At 30.2% G+C, this 18,232-nt stretch overlaps 1 protein-coding gene across 3 annotated transcripts in view; it reads left to right on the forward strand.

Moving 5' to 3' along the window:
* Positions 1-16,242, forward strand: part of LOC143252851 (uncharacterized) — a 32,901-nt gene extending 16,659 nt beyond the window's left edge. For 2 of the 3 annotated variants that reach the window (XM_076505623.1, XM_076505625.1), the window contains exons 2-5: positions 5,113-5,305; positions 10,398-10,589; positions 12,581-12,819; positions 14,561-16,242. In XM_076505623.1, coding sequence (XP_076361738.1) covers positions 5,131-5,305; positions 10,398-10,589; positions 12,581-12,819; positions 14,561-15,118 — 1,164 coding nt within the window. In that variant the 5' untranslated portion in view covers positions 5,113-5,130 and the 3' untranslated portion in view covers positions 15,119-16,242. Of the gene's footprint in view, positions 1-810; positions 949-5,112; positions 5,306-10,397; positions 10,590-12,580; positions 12,820-14,560 lie in introns of those variants that run through there. The other variant, XM_076505624.1, reaches the window with a different exon arrangement.
* Positions 16,243-18,232: the final 1,990 nt, after the last annotated feature.

Here is an 18,232-nt window from a genome sequence, read left to right on the forward strand (position 1 = left end):
TAATAATGTATTAAGTTCTCGAAAGCTCCCAAATAATTGAAACAATAATTTCACCTCATAATATAAATTAATTATAATGTGATATGAAAGAGCTGAAAACAGAGGAAATAAAAATTTTATGATACATTTATATATTATATAAAAGTGTTTTTTGTAAGGCAGCCCTGCAGTTTATTTTGATGGTTGTGTTTTAAACAATATGGTTTTGTAACATTAATTATTTTTTATATTTGGCTTAGATTATGCATAATAAAATGTACTTCAACATGTTCTAACAAATGTTCTTACACTCAGTGTAATTTTTCCATCAATTAATGACATTGGCAATCCATAATGACCAATATTATTGCATTAAAATAATTTTTAATTATTATAACAATTTCATTTTTGACCATTTTCAGGAACATTGAAGTATGTACATTAAAAGGTTTGTAAGAAATTCTTAAAAAACATTAAATATTTATTGTATAGGTATTATTACTTTATCAATTATCCTTATTAATACTGGTTCAGCTTTATTTTAGTCAGTATATTGATAATGATGACAGCTTAAACCTTGAACTGTTAATGGGCACTCTCTCTCTCTTCACCTTGAAAATTTTAATTAAACTTCATAAAGTCAGTGGCCTGTGTCTACTTGGCCACAATCACTAAAAGAGTGACCTTGGCTTGCAAATTCCTGACCACTGATTGTACCTCATTTCTGGAGTCTCTTTACTGTAACTGTACCCCATTATACCAAGGTCATGTATTCTTTAGCTTGAATGGGCAGCTGTTGCCCTTAGTAACATATGCTCCTCCTCCTGCAATACTTGATATGGGAAGAAGCAGAGGGTATGGGGAAAAAGTAATGTATTTAAATGAAATTTGAGAATACTAGTGTTAGTTATCTAGAAACTTCTTGGTCAAGTTTTGGAATAAACATATTTTTACTTGGTTGTGTTACAGGTAGGTGATAGTTTAGTTTATGGAGCTATATATAATAGCAGTACAGCTATGTGGAATAGGGGATACATATATGATGAATCATCATATTTTTAACTTCATGTTTAAAGACAACAAGACAGAATTAAGGCTGTTGTAGTTTACAGTTTGTAACTTAGATGTATATTATGGATCTTACTGATTTTTTTCATTCTAATTTTTATACATAAATAAAGATCTCTTTAATTTAAAAAATTAATGCATATTACAGTGTATACATTTATAAACATTGACATTAAGCACTTGTGGATATTGAAAATTATTTTGTTTGTACATCTTTCACTTTTATTCACTGCTTTCTTGCGATTGCTTAATGTATATTTTGAAATTATGTTTTTTATGTAATTGAACTTGATATATAGTTACTTGTTTTTTGATATGCAGTAACAATAAAGGTTCTTGGTACTAAATATTGATAAAATACTTAAAATTTAGATTTTATGTTGAAATAAGTATGTCATAAGAAAAATGAGAAAACCTAAAAGGTTTGTTAAAAAATTTGTGTGTAGTGTTAGCATGGCTCAGTGACAGTAACATACATTTGAATCTGGTATGTAATTAGATTCATAAATTTGAATACATGACATTAAGTGAGTTATTCACATAATCAAGTAATAGAAAATCATATTTTAATAAACATGTATGTACTTGAACATATTTGTTTGATATAATTAAAAATGGAAGAAACATATTTCAACATATTTACTAAAATTAGTAGTTTTGTATGTTTAATATAAAAACAATGCAATTCAAATTATATGGTCTGAAAAGTTAGTTTAATGCTTACACTGTATCCATTTACTCTTCAATTTTTGTGTTAAACTACATATCATACATTTATATTGCTTCCTGTATAATTTTTTTGCAAACATACAACTTACAATACATGTATAATATATGTAAGTGGGATAACTGAACAGTCAAGGTAGTTGTAAATAACTGGTTATGTATTTGAACATATTAAGTTTAGAAGTTTTATTTACAGGTGTACATTTGAGATTTGCAGCTTCCTATTATAATTGTTAGTTGTTTAAGTTTATATGAGGTGGTTAACATTTGTTATATAGTATAGGGTGGCCCATAAGTCCCTGCCCATCCATATTGTGTCTAAACAACATTATAATACTAATGATGAGTTGAAGGCAGCTGTTACTGTGGCATTTGGAACAATAACCCCTGCTATGTTGAGGAAAATGTCTCTCAGAACATGGCATTGCATAATGTTATGCAGCGAGAATGAGGGATAGCACCGAGATACACTGGATACATAAGATATATGGATGGGAGGGACTTATGGGCCACCCTGTATGTGCATATGTTGATGAACAGGTGTGTGTATATGCATGTGTGAAAAACACCTTCTGTAGTTTAATGTCAAACAAAGTGAAGATTTACATCTATGTTGTCACTCTTCATTTCCTGTTTTATGTGATGTGTATTACTGAATTATGTCAATAATTTTTAGTTGCTAATTGTATATGTATTTTATTAGTTTTGATAATTAGACTGTCATGATTGGTGAACTGGTAAATCCATTTTGCAAAAGTAAAAGCAGATGATGAAGTGTATAAGACTGGAATGTATATGTCTATACTATACTTTTAATATTTTAATAACTGATCACATTTTTATGTGATCCAATATCGTACCTTATTTGCAGATTACTTTTAATGTTGAAATAGAAATGGAAATGTTACACAAATATTGTTATACCCTATACATCTTGTTGGCTGAATCTTTCAGTAGTATTCAGAGGTTAAATTTCTGGCTAAAATTGCATACAAGAAACTTGTTTTAATTAGTCTATTGTATTATATACAGTATTACATTTTTTTGAGTACAAGTATAATCATTAAACCTTTACATCCTGGAGTATTTTGTGTAAGTGGCATCTGAAGTATAAAAGATTGCAGGTACACATAGCTTCATAGTATGTATGGGTTAATTTCAGTCAAATATAATAAACAGTTTTAAGAACTTTAGCTGGAGTGTGACCTTGATTTTTTTTCTTCTTTTTATAAGTTCTTCCCAACAACAGCAGTGAAAATTCCCTGCCAGGTGTACAAGATAGTACTTGTAATAGGCAAGGTAGCAATTTGAGATTACCTTTACATCAAGGAAAAAATAACATAGAAATACTCAGTTATTTAGATATAACACATCAAATATATACTGAAAATTCTAGAAATAAATAAGTTATTTTTTAAATTGCACATAGGTAGAGTTTTTAATTTATTATCACAACTTTTGAAACATAAGTAAGTCTGGATAATAATTTTAGTTTTGATTTCAAAGCAGATGAATTATTGTCATAGTCACAGACAATATTCCTTTTTTGTTTGATACAGAGTAGGTGGTGAAACAACTATTGTCTTAAGTTTTTCTTTCTTGGCATGTATTTGTAAACAAAGCTTTGAGGTGAATTTTTTTAATATATGGTCTTGTGAAATTTAAAGAACACTGATGGAATGAATGTTCAGTTTTTTTGCTCAGAAATTTACATGAGTAATGTTTTAGTGCATTAGCATTTTTCTGGTCACTGCTTGTTCCCCATGCAAAACTCTTGAGCATCAGTTATTTTTTAACAGCCTATATGTGCCATATCAGATAAATTAATATAATAGACATTGATTCTAAGATTCAAAAGTTTCAGATTTTAATGAATTTGAATAGAAGGTTCTGAAAATGAAATGTAATAATGACTAATATGGTGTGTCTGTTCCTCTTAGTAGGTGTAAACAGTATACTTGTGGTGTTGTATATACTTAAATAAATATGCATCATACTGTTATATGTTAAGCTTTTGTACTAAGTAATTACATGTACATGTAGCTTGTTTTCCATTGCTGTTTCCAGGAAAAACATAATTTCGTCATTATATATTGTGCAATATACAGTGTATGCATCATACTGTATGTTGCACAATAAGATGTATGTGTGGGTTAAACATAATTTTATATAGATTACCAATTTGTTTGTCTTCAAACAGGTTTTCATGGTCAGAGTATTTGTAGCTGCAGCTTGTGATTGCTAATATAGATATAAAAACCTTCAAGGTTACTGTCACTTTCTGTCCAGTTCTAGTACCTACAGGAAATAGTCGTGTGCACTGGGAAATTTAAGCATTTAGTTATTTGTTGATATATTAGTATAAACTGTACATAAGTATATACATTACATTCTTTATCCAAGCAGAATATTGAAAATAACCTGAGTGTATAAGATACAAATAGTAGAGATCATGAATACAATTACATTGTGGTGTATAACACTATTTTTTGAAAAACAGTTGAGGCAGAATACCTGTTTAATTTTGTTGAAATCAAATTCAGGGTATTCCATGTGCTTTAATTCAATCAGAATGCACCTGTTCATTTTATTTTTCTAAAAGTGAAGATGTAATGATACTGACTTGTGAAATTTAGAAATAAAATGTTGTGAGTTATGTATTAAAGAAAACATTAACTGACTTTGCAAATTACTTAAAATGTATATAAAAGAAAAAGTAACAATGAAGAAAACATCTCCAATTTTGAATTTTTATGTATAAAATACCAGTGTAGATTAAATGTTTGACTGCTTGTATGATGCTGCATTGTTAGTTAATATGGAATATGCCTGTATTGTGCTTATGTTTACATAGTGCATTTGTAGGTTTATGAGAATTATTTTTACATGCTACAGCTACTTTGTAAATTAAGGACATGAATGTATGTATATTCTTGTGAATGGAAAGTTACACTGTGTGTGTGTGTGTATATATATATATATATACGCGTGTGTGTGTGTGTGCATTTTTCATCAAAGCCTCATAGAAAGTTACATTGTAGGTTAGGAAGGAGCATGTATAGTTACACATTGAGAAAGGGAATGTATACATACATATATGAAGCTTTATGTTAATAGAAAGCAACTTTGTAAGTTACGAAGGACCATGTATTATTTGTTACATACTGAATATTAGGAAATGACTTCTATGTGAAGCTTTTTGTTACCATTCTAAATTGTAGGTGAACATGTGTATATACATGGGACATATTTGTATGAAACTGTGTTAAATAATTCAAGTTTGATAAAATAAACAGATTTTTTGTTTCACTTGTATGTAAATTTCAACATTTTTCATAGGAAAATTTTCAAGAAGTTATGGGCACCTTATGGAACTTGCAATGTCGCCTCCTTGTGGCCATTCAGAATAATGATATCTCATCAGCAGAGTGTTTATTGGAACGTGGTGTTGATGCAGATGTTCGATTTCATGTTGGATCCCAGACTAGACCAGCAATTTGCCTCTGTGTGGAAAGAGGACATGTAGAAATGGGTACATGTTTGATTCATGTAGTAACTTAGAATATGAAATTGGTAACAAGTTGAAAGCACTGCAGTGACTAGTATATCATTATTTTATTAATATAATATTTTTAGTTATGCTTCCATAATGAAATTCTATAATGTTTTTAAAAACTGTGTGTGGGTGTGTCATATATATAAATAAAGAATTTATAGTGCATATAATGTGTTCTAATAGTTTTACATAATGTTACATAATTGATGTAAGTAGCATGGAACCATAATTCATTATCAAAAAAAAGAAATTCACTGTTTATTCTGTGCAAATAGAGCTACTAATTTAATAGAAAAATCATGCTAATAAGTCTTGTTATTCTTTCTGTTTCTGAAGCATGCACACATGCTGTAACTTGGGAGAAAAAGGCTTATGGTTTGTAAAGATGTTTGATTAGAATACTAATAGTATCTAAGCATGTAATTTGGAAACTGAAACTATCATTTAGATGTTGATATGGAGATTTGTAGTGTAATCATAATATTAACAATACATGTTCATGTAATTTGAAAACTATCATTTTGGTGGTCTGTAGAATTAGTATTTCTTTTACAGATAAGTTTATTAAAACTTAATTTGTTAGTAGTTTTGTTAATATTTTTGAGAAAAATAGCCATTACTTAAATCAAGAGAAAAGCATTTTGTTTATTCAGTAAAGACTCACAGGTATTTACTCACTCAGAATACAAGCTAAATTAAAATTTTGTGATAAAACTAAACTTTTATTCTTGGAAAGTACATAAACATAAAGCTAATGTATCATAATGTTCCTCAATTGATTCTCAGCAGTAATTTAGATTTTTTTTTCATGTGATCTTTATAACAACCCATTAAGTAAAACCAGATTTTTAAATTTTGTGAAGGCATTTTTATATTGTGGTTGTTGATTTGAATTTTGAAGTTTTAGCTAGTTTGTTTTACATGTATGTACATTAGAAAAATGAGATATTTTCAGCTGAAAGTAACTTCAACCCTGCAAAAATTTACTTGTTCCTAGCCCTAACATTCTCTCCATTAAGTATGGAAAAAGATGGTAATATAATTGTATTTCCTTTGAAGTTTGTGATCAATACAGAGGTGTAGAATCATGTTTATTTTAATCTTGGCTTGTACCATATGTAATTCAAATGACAGATTTATTTATAAAATATTAGAAGCCTTTTTTTGTTGAGTAGTTCTCACTGTCAACAGTCACAACTTTTGGTAATGAATGTTCTTAATGCATTACATGCACCAGCTTTTTAACGTTCTACACTTTTCCACTACATGCCTGATTTTTCTTTATGACAGTCATGTTGTAAACTTTGCATCTTCAAGTACTGTTGTGAAAACAGTGCTTTTCCTTCTGAGTGTTTACACTTTTAGTCAGTCTTTTTACAGATAGTCCTCTCCACTCAATTCTTTTAGATGAATCTATACCATTAACTATCACTGGTAGTATGGTTAGTGTGGTCTAGAAAGGTATGTTACTTTTCCTGTTCTGGAGCTCAGCATCTGGTGATCTAGTTGTCTTTTGTTAATACGTGCTCCAGCTTCCTCCTTCATTTCATTGTGGATGCTCTGGCATACAGTATTTCAGAAGTCTACCTGACTTGAACTTTACAATTTATAACTAAAATAAATTTCAGAAAAGAACTTATCTCTAAAATATATTTCTGTCTATAACTAAGACAAGTATAGTATGTTACCTTAGCTGCAAACAAAGAAATCTGGTTTGTGGTTGGAAAGCAAGGCTACATTACCCTTTGGGAAGGCCCTAAGGGTATGTTTCAGGTTTGATAATAAACAGTCCAGTGATTTGTCAGTTATAAGCAAACACACTCACAGACTGTCAAATAATAGTTACTATTTTCAATATCAGTGGCTTTTGGATCAGTGCTTTCCTTATTTCTATCCCATATCTTGTACTTTTTTAGAAGAATGACATTATATGCATAAAGTGGGTATATGTTGTTAGGATACCTGTGATCACATCTTTTACTTGTACATGAAAAAGAGATTTGTTGAGTGGACATTTGTTAGTGATAGCTTATTAGATATGTGTATCATAGGAGGACATAATATATCAGTGATAATTAAGAACAACAGAATTTCAAGTATTACCCTATAGTGTACATGTATATAATTTAAGGACAAGAGACCTATCTGTCTAGTTTGTCTCATCCACTAAACTAAATTTAGAAACAAATCTCAAAGCCAGTCCATTTCAGTTGTATATCTAATCAAACCTTCTCTTAACCCTTTCTCAACAGATTTAGTATAATACAAACAAGTTAAATATTTGAGTATTTTGATGTGGTATGTGTGCTTTCACAAAATTTGGTGGAATTTTAGTAAAGATTGCAAGTTTTTTGTACACAAAATATCAAATTTTTTAATGAAGTATTTTTTACTAAATATTTGTTTGTAAAAATGTTGAGTTTGTTTCACAGCTAGTCCGACTGCAAAACAATTTGCATGTTATAATTAAAAAACTATTCTTTGTCTCATAAGTCTCAAATATTTATGTAATCTCTTAAAACCTCCTAAGCACATTTTAAATGTTTGTTTTCAGTAAGACAATGCATTTTGCCTGTTGCATTCTCTATCCTAACTATGTAGGGTCTAAATTTGACTAAACTCGTAACCACCAAAAAAAGTTAGGAAATAAATATAAAGTATGTTTTTTTCTGTTCTAGAATGACTACAGGGTATAACATGAAAATAAGAATGTTTAGTCTAAATAGCTTAAATAGTGTCAAACTTCTTTAAATTTATAACTCCACTACATTTACAGGCAATCCATTTCAAAGGCTACCACTCTTTTAGGAAAATAAAACTGTCTTAGCTGAAGGTGACTTCAACATTACCAAAGTATATATTTTAATTACTAGTACTACTGTTATCACATTAAATATGAAAAAAAGGTGATATATTAACATTGCCAATTCCATCAGATCCTCTGTCTTTCTTCTTTTTTCAAAATAAAACAATTTTAGATGTTTTAACCTGTTTATGACACACCTTTCCATCCCAAGTATCATCCTGGTAGTCTTCCTCTGAACCCTTCATTACAGTTTAGTGACTTCTTCCTAACTTAAATAGTCCAAGACTAAACACACTACTTCATGTGAGGCTTAACTGGTAACTTATCCAATGAAAGTATATCCTTTTTAGAGTTGTATTAAATATTTTTATACATGTATACTAAAATTATATTTGCTCTACCACAAGCAACAGCACACTGCTTAGTAGCTTAAAAGCTGATGAACTAGAATACTGTGCTTCTTTTCTACTCTATTTTAAATTTTTGAAAACCCACATGAATTAGTGTTCACATTAAGTTGCAAGGCCTCACAACAAATCAGTCAAGTGCTGTGCACTTCCTTCATTATTCCAGCCAAGTACATCCTCAGTAACAATGAAGTGTTTCAGCATGATAGGCCTAAAGCCCAAATGACCAACTGATAGCATTGCAAGGTGACCTAATGATTCAGTAGGGTTGATCCAAAAATATCTCCCAGCCCCTAAACTAAAATTAGTAGTGCATATTGAGCTGATACTGGTGCATGTGAAAAAAATGTATTCTTCACATGGATTGAAACAACGAGAGGGAACATTTATATGTTGCATTTATCAAGCAGGTAAAAGTGCTGTTGTAGGGATGGCTTGGATTGTTCATCAAAATAGCAAATATCTCTTCAATTGGTCATCAGAACTTTACAGTGTACACAGTATTTCCTTTTATAACAATATTTATGTAATGATTGAGTTACAAGTTCTTGGAATGCCTGTAAGTATCATAGCAAAATTTTGAATCACTTCTTCTTTCTTTTGCTTCTGTTTTATCACATGTTATCTCAGAAACCAAAATAGTGGTGTCAACCTACTTTACAGAGATGACAGAATATCTGCTTTTATAAGTATTATTAACTATTAGTAATTACAAAATAAATAATCAGTGCTAATGACATTATAATTACCCCCTTGAAGTTAGCTTTATTATCAAAATTAGATGTTCCTTTAATAAGCTTAAATACAGGGTGAAACAGGAGTTACCGGCTAATTATGTGATCATCTTTTTTAATGTTATTTTCACCTAGAAACTGTTCAGGATGAGGAATATTGTTTAAAAATTCATTAGTGAAAAGTGAAGAAAAAGTGTAATTGAGTACTGCAGTCATCTCATAATCATCAGAAAATAAGCTTACACTTAATTTTTAAAAAAAATTCTTGCTGTCAGTTTTTGTATTTTCAGCCAGTTGTTTTTCTTGTTCTTAATGTTTTTTTTGACCAGTCACTTTATGATTTATAATTTTCTAAATTTATTATCATAGCAGCAATTTAAACTTCCTTTTTCTTTAATTTCTTCCATAACACTTTGATAAATTAACCTTGTTTTTACTTAAAGACAACATTTTTTGTTTCTGTTATGAAGATATCTAGCATAAGTATTTAAGAATTTATATTTTAATGATTTTCCACACTTTCTGTTTGTTCCTTGACCTACCCTTCCCTACATCATTGATGTCTATGCAAAGTAAATACTGCATTACTGCTAGTATTCTTTACTGTATCACTTACTGTATTAGTTATCCATGTTTCTGGATAACATATTCTGATTATTTTATCCTTAAGGGTATCCTATCCACATGCTATACCAGATAATTGGTTATAACTGTAATTTCCTTATATTTTAATATTTGAATTAATTTTATTGTAAGACTGCAGAGAATTTTTTTAATAGATGCTAGTTACCTATGCAGCAGACAAGTTAAAACATGAACAGTAAGGGTTGGAAAGTACAAGTCATTGGTGGTTGTAACTACTGTATGTATAATATTTAAGTGATCCTGTATTACTATTGTTTAGAAACAAATGGTCAGATTTTTATTTTGCTTTTAGAATATCAGTATTGTTTTTCATAGTCTTGTAATACATTATCATCTAATTGTATAGTGTAAAGTATTTATCAGTTAAGACTTTTTAGAAATCATTCTTCTGAGAGATGAAAGAAAATTCTTTTGCCATTAATTGTCTGTGTAAATATTTATGTTTGGTAAAACCAGTGAATTTTGTTTTGTTACAGTCCAGTTGCTGTTAAAATGGGGTTGCAGCATTAATCAGTATGACCCAACTGGTCAAACCCCACTCCACATTGCTGCCTCACATGGACGTATTTGTATGATAAATCTGCTGTTGAAAAATCGAGCTAATGTTAAAGCAGTCACAAATTATGGACATACCGCTCTTCATCTTGCAGCTCAACAACCTTCACTAGGTGAGATATTTATTTTACATATTAAGCCTAAAAAGTAACTTTATTTTGTACAATTAAAGTAATGTATTGTGTTTCAGCCTAACATTGTACAGCATTTTGTGCAGTCACTTTAGTATGGATTTTCTGATAATGTTTTGCTCACAAAATAACATATTTTACAATTGCATAAATGCCTTTTGATGATAGTTCAGTGTCAATGTGATTATTTAATCTAAGTATATTTTATTATTTACACTTTCCAGTATCACATTAACAACTAGGCACATGCCCCACTCACATAAACTCATATGCTGCAAGATAAATTTGGCTTTGAAACATAACTGTTTGTGACCCATTGGTGTGTCACACAGTCTTAACTAAAAGTTGGTTGTGACCCACAGGTACGACACATGGCAGTCAGTGTGTTAAGATATCATACCTTGAACAATAATTGTTTAAAGAATGATGGCAAGTCACATTAAGTTATTTTTAAGTTAACATTTTTATACTTTATGCAATTTGAACAAAAACTGAACATTGACAATACATAGTTAGCTGTTATTTATTGTTTAACAAGAATGTTTTTGGCCAGCAAAGGCTGGAATGTTTTGACCATCCTCTTTATTGAAATAGATATCCTGTGACCAATAAATATAAATGAGATTATATCAGAATTTGTAGCAATGAGAAAACAAATTATCTAATTAATTAGGAAAATTATGAAATAATTTTAAGTGTTATAATGTTTTCAGTTATAATAAATTCAGCATTAAAAATAATGTTTATTATTTTAATAGATTTATGTGTTGCAAACTGTGCTGTTTGGCTGTCTCTCATTTATGGCAGTTGCTTTCTTTGCTGCATTTGAAAAGCTGTGCATACAGGTAAAGCTCAACATTCATTTTTGAAATGATGGGAGAACAGACATGAATAATGTTGATGCAAAGTTGTTTTTTTAAGTAGGATATTCTATACCAAACTGTTAGGAATTAATCACACTATTATTCACATTTCAAAATGTGATGTGACTTAATGAATAAAAATTAAGATTTATCATATGTTATTGTTGAGCAGCTCTTAGCATGACTGAAATACTCAATTATTACATTTTCTAATGGGTGGTAGAAGTAGCCGAGAGCTTTTGCTCTGAGTGAAATCAATAGTGAAACACAATTAACTTTTTTATAAAGGCAATAAAATAACTAAATTAATAGACTGACTTAAACTTTCATGTCACTGGGGACAGGTACCTTTTCTAGATTAATTTAAACTTTTCCTTTCATGTTTGTGTGTGTATAGACATTATAAAATTTAGCTTAATATAATAGGAGCCTCCCACAAGTTAAGTATCCCAGTGCTACATCATAGCTAAATCTATCCCTTGCATTTATCAAGTACAAGCCCCCTCCCACTGGCACAGTGGTAAGTCTGTGTTCTTACAACACACTAGAAACAATGTTTCAATACCATTTGTGAGCAGAGTAGATAAACATCACACTTCCAAAACAATTTTAGTAGCACTGTGCTTTTCACATAGTTGTAAAATATTGATAACTATTTCATTTTTAAATATTGGCCTAAAAATATTTATTTTTCTTTTCAGTTACAAATGTGAGCAGTAAATTTTGTTATTCTTCCCTAAAAATTTTAAATTGGAAAAAATTCCTAGAATCTGAATTTTATATTGGATATCTATTTCCTGCTTTACTGGCTGTGAATCTTTAATATTCTATCCAAACTTCACATTTTATTGGATGGCAATATTCTAGTTTAAGACATGTAAAACTTTTTGTAAGTGCATATACATCTGGATGATGTATTTTTAACTTTCATGCATATTATAAAAGAATTTCCAATAGGAGGGTCTGTTGTTCTTAGATTTAATTCCAAAATATAAGTCTTGGAACTAATAACAGATGTTGTAGTTAATTTTAGAACCTTGTTCTTAAGCAGATGGTTTGAACTGATATATCACTACAGAAAATAATCCTAAAAGTTATCCTTTTAAATAGAAATAGTAAAGATGTTAGTGGAGGCAGGAAGTGACCTTGAACGAATGGATCATGATGGACGGACACCACTTGGTTGTGCTTGCATGCAAGGAAATGCCCGTATTGTTAAATATCTTGTGGCGCAAGGAGCAAAAGTTAATATTAAAGATACAATGGGTAACTCTCCCCTTCTTCATGCCACCAGTGGACCCCACACCAGCCTTGATCTGGTATCTGTTCTTCTAGCTGCTGGTGCTGAGGTAAGAACAAGAAGTTTCACACACAGACACACACACACACACACACACACACAGAGAGAGAGAGAGAGAAGTGTGTAAAGCTTTGTGTATCTCTGTTAACCTGAAGATGACCTAGGAAGGTCAAAATGATGTTCTCTGCTTTATTAATAAAAGTTGTAATACCCATACCAGCTATCCTGAGATGCATTGTTATTGCAAGTGTGTTTCTCTTTATCAAGAATGTATAAATCCTACATTTATCAACTTCTACTTTATCTGTTATATCTGTGAGAAAGCTATTTAACTTATATTGAAACAATGTTTACGATGTATATACTTTTCATCATTTTGTTTATTCTTGTTAACAAATCTTAAATATTAACAAATTATACAAAATAATAGCAATAAATTAAAAGTGTCATCCTGTACAAAGTTTGAAGGACAGGGTACAGTTGATAACATGATTTTTTGTCATATGTTCATGTAATTTGTTCTTTCATTAGACACAAAACTATTTGTCAGTCATTTGTTGTAGATGTTTATTTGTTTTGGTAACTAACAGAGATTTGTAAAATTTAATAACATCCATTTGTCAGTGATCTAGCATTTAAATATCTACAAGTATATGTAATCTTACTAAGATAAACATTGATGAAAACTTTATCCTACAGACTGAACTGCACACACTTCAGTAATTGATTTTTCCTTGCTAGTTTACTAATTAGGAATACTGAAAAGCTGTGCATACACAATTTGTAAAATTAAATTTGTTATTGAATAATAAACAATAAGATGTACCATATTAAAGGAATAATAATCTGTAATACCTATTGTGATTTATTTCTTATTTTATATATAAATACTTCCAATGTCCATCTTTTTATGAGATGTATAAAAGGTAATAATATGCATAATAATAGTAATAGACCATCTTATATTTCTGTAAGATTCCCAGCCTTTTATTTAATAATCACAAAACAGTGGTGTTGGTAGGAGCTGCAGAGTGGGGGGGTTGCTTGGCTAGACATGCAGATTTTACAATGAGAGACTGAAAGTATGAGTTAGCTTAATCTAGAGGGTCTAGGGCATGTTCCCTAAAAAAATTAATATAACTTACAGTTGCTATATAAGTCAAATATATAAAAGTATGGGTGCTACAGCACCCCTGGTTCTATTGCCTCTGTAAAATGATGTTAAATGTGATTAAAACCTTTGTTTACAGTTTTCCTGTGGAGTTTTATGGTGTAGAAATTTAGGGTTGCTTCTTTTTACTTTAAGGCTGTATTTAAATATTAAGGGTAACTACCTTCCAACAACTGGATGTAGGTAGCAAAAGTCAATAGGAGTTGATGTTGTGGGTTCAACCAGTCAACTCCTAACCTTAACTGATTTTCCTTAATTGCTGGCTCATTTGATATCAGTGTCTGTATCTTGTCTGATATAGCTGGAGTATCCTCAACATGTTTGGGTGTTATAGTTTTAGACATTATCCATTATGAGTTTTTAGTAATGACAACAAAGACTGGTTATGGAAAAAAATTTTTTCATTTTTGAATTAATTTATAATGTATTTTGATATATGTAATAAAATGTTTTTCTATTTAACTCATGGAACTAGCGAAATAAATTTAACTTGTATTAATTTTTTCCATATCATTGCAATCTCTGTTTAGTAATAAATATGCAAAGTACAACAAAAACGTTTTTGACTATTATAATCCATTTTTACTTCTTGTAATTAGTATTTTCTGTACTGCTGTAGGTAAATTTAGCAAATAAACAGGGTGAAACACCTCTTCTGGCAACCATTCGTGGAGCAAGTCAAAAACCAAAAAATCTAAAAGTCTTGGAAAATGATGTCTGTGTAGTGGAAGCACTTCTTCATAATGATTGTGATCTTACTTCTCAAACACCTTTAGGACAGTCTCCTCTTCATTTGGCTGTTGCTCTGAGAGAGGATGCTTTAGCTGAGAAACTCCTTCGAGCTGGATGTAATCCCAATACACCAGATGCATTAGGACTTTCTCCTTTATTTCATATGGCAAAAGATGGAAAACAGAATCTAGTTAGTATGGCAATTGCTGTAGGGGGTGATCTCAGAAATCAAAAATGGCTGAAGGATGATTCTTTATTAAGTGAAATTTGGGATCCATTTCTGCGAGAATATTTGATGGTACAAGCTCTTCGGTTTCCGAGACTGAAGGATCTTTGCCGTGTGGTTGTCCGACAGTATTTAGAAAGAAGAGCTGATTGGGCAATCAAAAGTCTTCCACTACCTCAATCTATCAAGGAATTTCTTATGCTTAACCTGTTTTCATGATACTCTTAATTTTTAATAAAATTTATTGGTTTGGAAACTCCATTCATAATAAAAGATATACTTTCTAATCTTAAGCAGCTTAAAGCATGACTATATGAGCCATGATGTAGTGGTTGTTGTTATTTTCATGTGTTGTTTGCAGTATATTTATAAACATATTAAATATTAGAGAAAGCAGAGTGTCTTTGATATTGGAAACTATACAGTAGTTCAAAAACTAAAGATTTGTGGATTAAATTGGTCAATAACATGTTAAGAGTAGAAAAAAATAAGTGACGAGTATAATTGTTTTCAGGTTGGAAGGGAGTTTTATTTTTGGATCTGTACATTCATAGTTGTATGTTAGTTAGTGAGTAAAAGGAGTTAAATTATTATTATCGATTTTTTTGGAGATTTTTTCATAGGTTCCATTCTGAATAGAACTTAATCATATCTAAAGCTTAAAAGTGTATGCTGTTCAAAACCAGTGAATAATTAAATTGAAAATCATTCCTAAAAGACACACCATGCTGATAATAATATACTTTATTTGTATGTATTTAAAATAATAAAATCAAAATTAAAAGTGTTTAGGATTTTCTTTACAGGAAGATATTTTTTGTGACAATCCCTTTTTTCTCCAAGTACATTTGTTCATTTAGTCACCAAGATATATATATATATTTTTTCAGAAAATGTAAAATTTAGAACATATTATAACATGTTGTCACAATTTTATTTTTACAGAGAGTGAGTAGAGGTACTACTTGTTTTGAAAATTTAGTGGCAAAATGTGGTATATGTGTACACCATCAGTAGCAAAAAAGAATTAGGAATTATTTCATTTACCAATAGGTCTTTCAAGAAGAAAGATTTGGACATATAAAATTAAAGGATCTAAGTTCACTCTAATGAAATATGGCAGGATATGTTCTGATAACTTTGACACAAAAAAATGTGGATGATTTGCTTAAAATTAGTTACCAAGGAGAATATACAAAAAAAAACCGGCATGTAAGTGCTGGAGTCTGCAAAGTCATTTTATAAACATAATACCAAACTACAGAGGGGGTAGGAAAAAAAAAGGCATTTCTTGCTTTTATTGTCTCTGTTAATAAAAGTTTATTTATACTTGTTAAGTAAAATTGGAGGTTTTTCACTTTAGTATTTCTTTATTTCCCTAGAGTTCATACAATAATAAACTAATACAGGGTGTTCTTAAAGTCACTGTGCACTTATGTATTTATTAACATGCATGTTTCAATATAGACTACAGGAGGTAAATATGAATGATAATTATAAACAATGTTAAAAGTGACCCCCGTTGGCATCAATAAAGGCCTGGATTTTTCTTATTTTGTTTCTAAACACCGCTATCAGTTGTTGGCTTGAAATAGACTGAATAAAATATGATTACAAAACTGCACAGTGACTTTCCGAACACCCTGTAGTTATTGTTGTTTGTAATGTTAGACCTTGGATAAAGACATCAGCCAAATGAATAATAATGTTCTTTAATTGGGCAAATTGTGTTAAATTATCTGGTGAAAATAATTTAAATCCAATCCAAGTAATGATAACAAATGTTTGTTTCGTAATGTTTCTAAGGAAATACCATACAAAATTTATTATGACTAATGTAAAAAGAAACTTGTATAATTTTATGTCTGATCAATCAAATAACTGAATATATGCAATAACTAACATGAATATAAATACTTCAGGGTATGACTAGAAAAAATAACTGCTTATTCACAACTCACTGAAAGCAAGAAAATTGATTCTCATGTTTGTAATGTTGTGCTGTTTATATATACTTTACAAACTACTAGACTTTCATGATGTTATCTGTGACATTTAGATTTACTTCCATCAACTTATTTGATCTTATTGTAGTTTATTATCCAGCTAACGTCTGAATTAAAACACTGAAGACATAACCCATGGTAATAATGATATCATCTGGATTAATAAAAAAAATTTAACCATCTACTATGCTAAAATACAAACTTGGTACTTAATTATACCATTTCATTTGTCAAACATTTTACTTTGAAGTAGTAGAATCCTACAATCAAATATTAGGTTACTTATTCTTGCTGAAAACCCACCATACTTTTTTGTTGTCATTGTAAACTTGCATAGAACTAGTGAATTGTATATCCCAACCAGTTCTGATACAATTATTCACCTCCATACACAAATATGTATTTTCCTCTGGTGGTTGTGCTATCTTCTTGATAAACTTGGATACCATCATTAAAAGTACAACATACACAGTCTTGTGCAAATCCTTCTTCAGCATCCTCATGCAAAAATTTTCATTTCATTTTCTTGGTACAGTTGTGTTATGACTGTTCAGTTTTGATGAGCCTTGTTAAAATATTTCAATTACTTTATTTTGTTTTTCAACTTATCAATAGGACTTCACAATTTAAGTGAGTGAAATTAACTCAATTACCAATTTATCAAAAATTATGTAAGTTCCTTGTCTGTTGAAGACAACACAGCCATCTTCCAACATGTAGTTGTGTCCATGATGCAGCCACAACATTCTTCTTTCACCTCTGCCCCATATTTCCTTCACCTAAGTTTGAAAATGATGTTAAGAGGGATGAAGTTAAGCAACTTTCCCACCTTCTGGCTTCGATTTTGGTATTTCTATACATGCTAAAGAACTTATTCAGTCCTCTTCAAGCTTTCAAGAACTTATTATTCAGTTACACACCATTCTATCTGTCTTCTCATAATTTATGATGCTTTTCATTTTCTATTACACAACTCTTCCATTCACAGTTTGTTTTTTACTTTCTTGATATTTTTTGCCCATTCTGATTCCTTTCTTGATCTTCTTTGTTTGTGTAATATATTGAAACATCCTCTATAACTGACTGATTTTTAAATTCTTGTTTTAGTCATTCTCCCTTTCTATTCCTTTACATCCAATTCTTGGAGTCAGTTATGCTGGTGTGGGTGGTAGATTATCTTTCAGTCATGTTCTTGTCTAGTTTCTTCTTTTCTTGACTTCATGCATTCCTTATTACCCTTTTTTTGTTACCTCTTCTCTATCTGCCTTATGACAGAGGTGCTTCACCATTCTCTTGAATTTATAGAGCATGCTCCACCACCAATTCT

The sequence above is a fragment of the Tachypleus tridentatus genome, chromosome 6 (genome assembly GCF_004210375.1).
Source record: "Tachypleus tridentatus isolate NWPU-2018 chromosome 6, ASM421037v1, whole genome shotgun sequence".
NCBI lineage: Eukaryota > Metazoa > Arthropoda > Merostomata > Xiphosura > Limulidae > Tachypleus > Tachypleus tridentatus.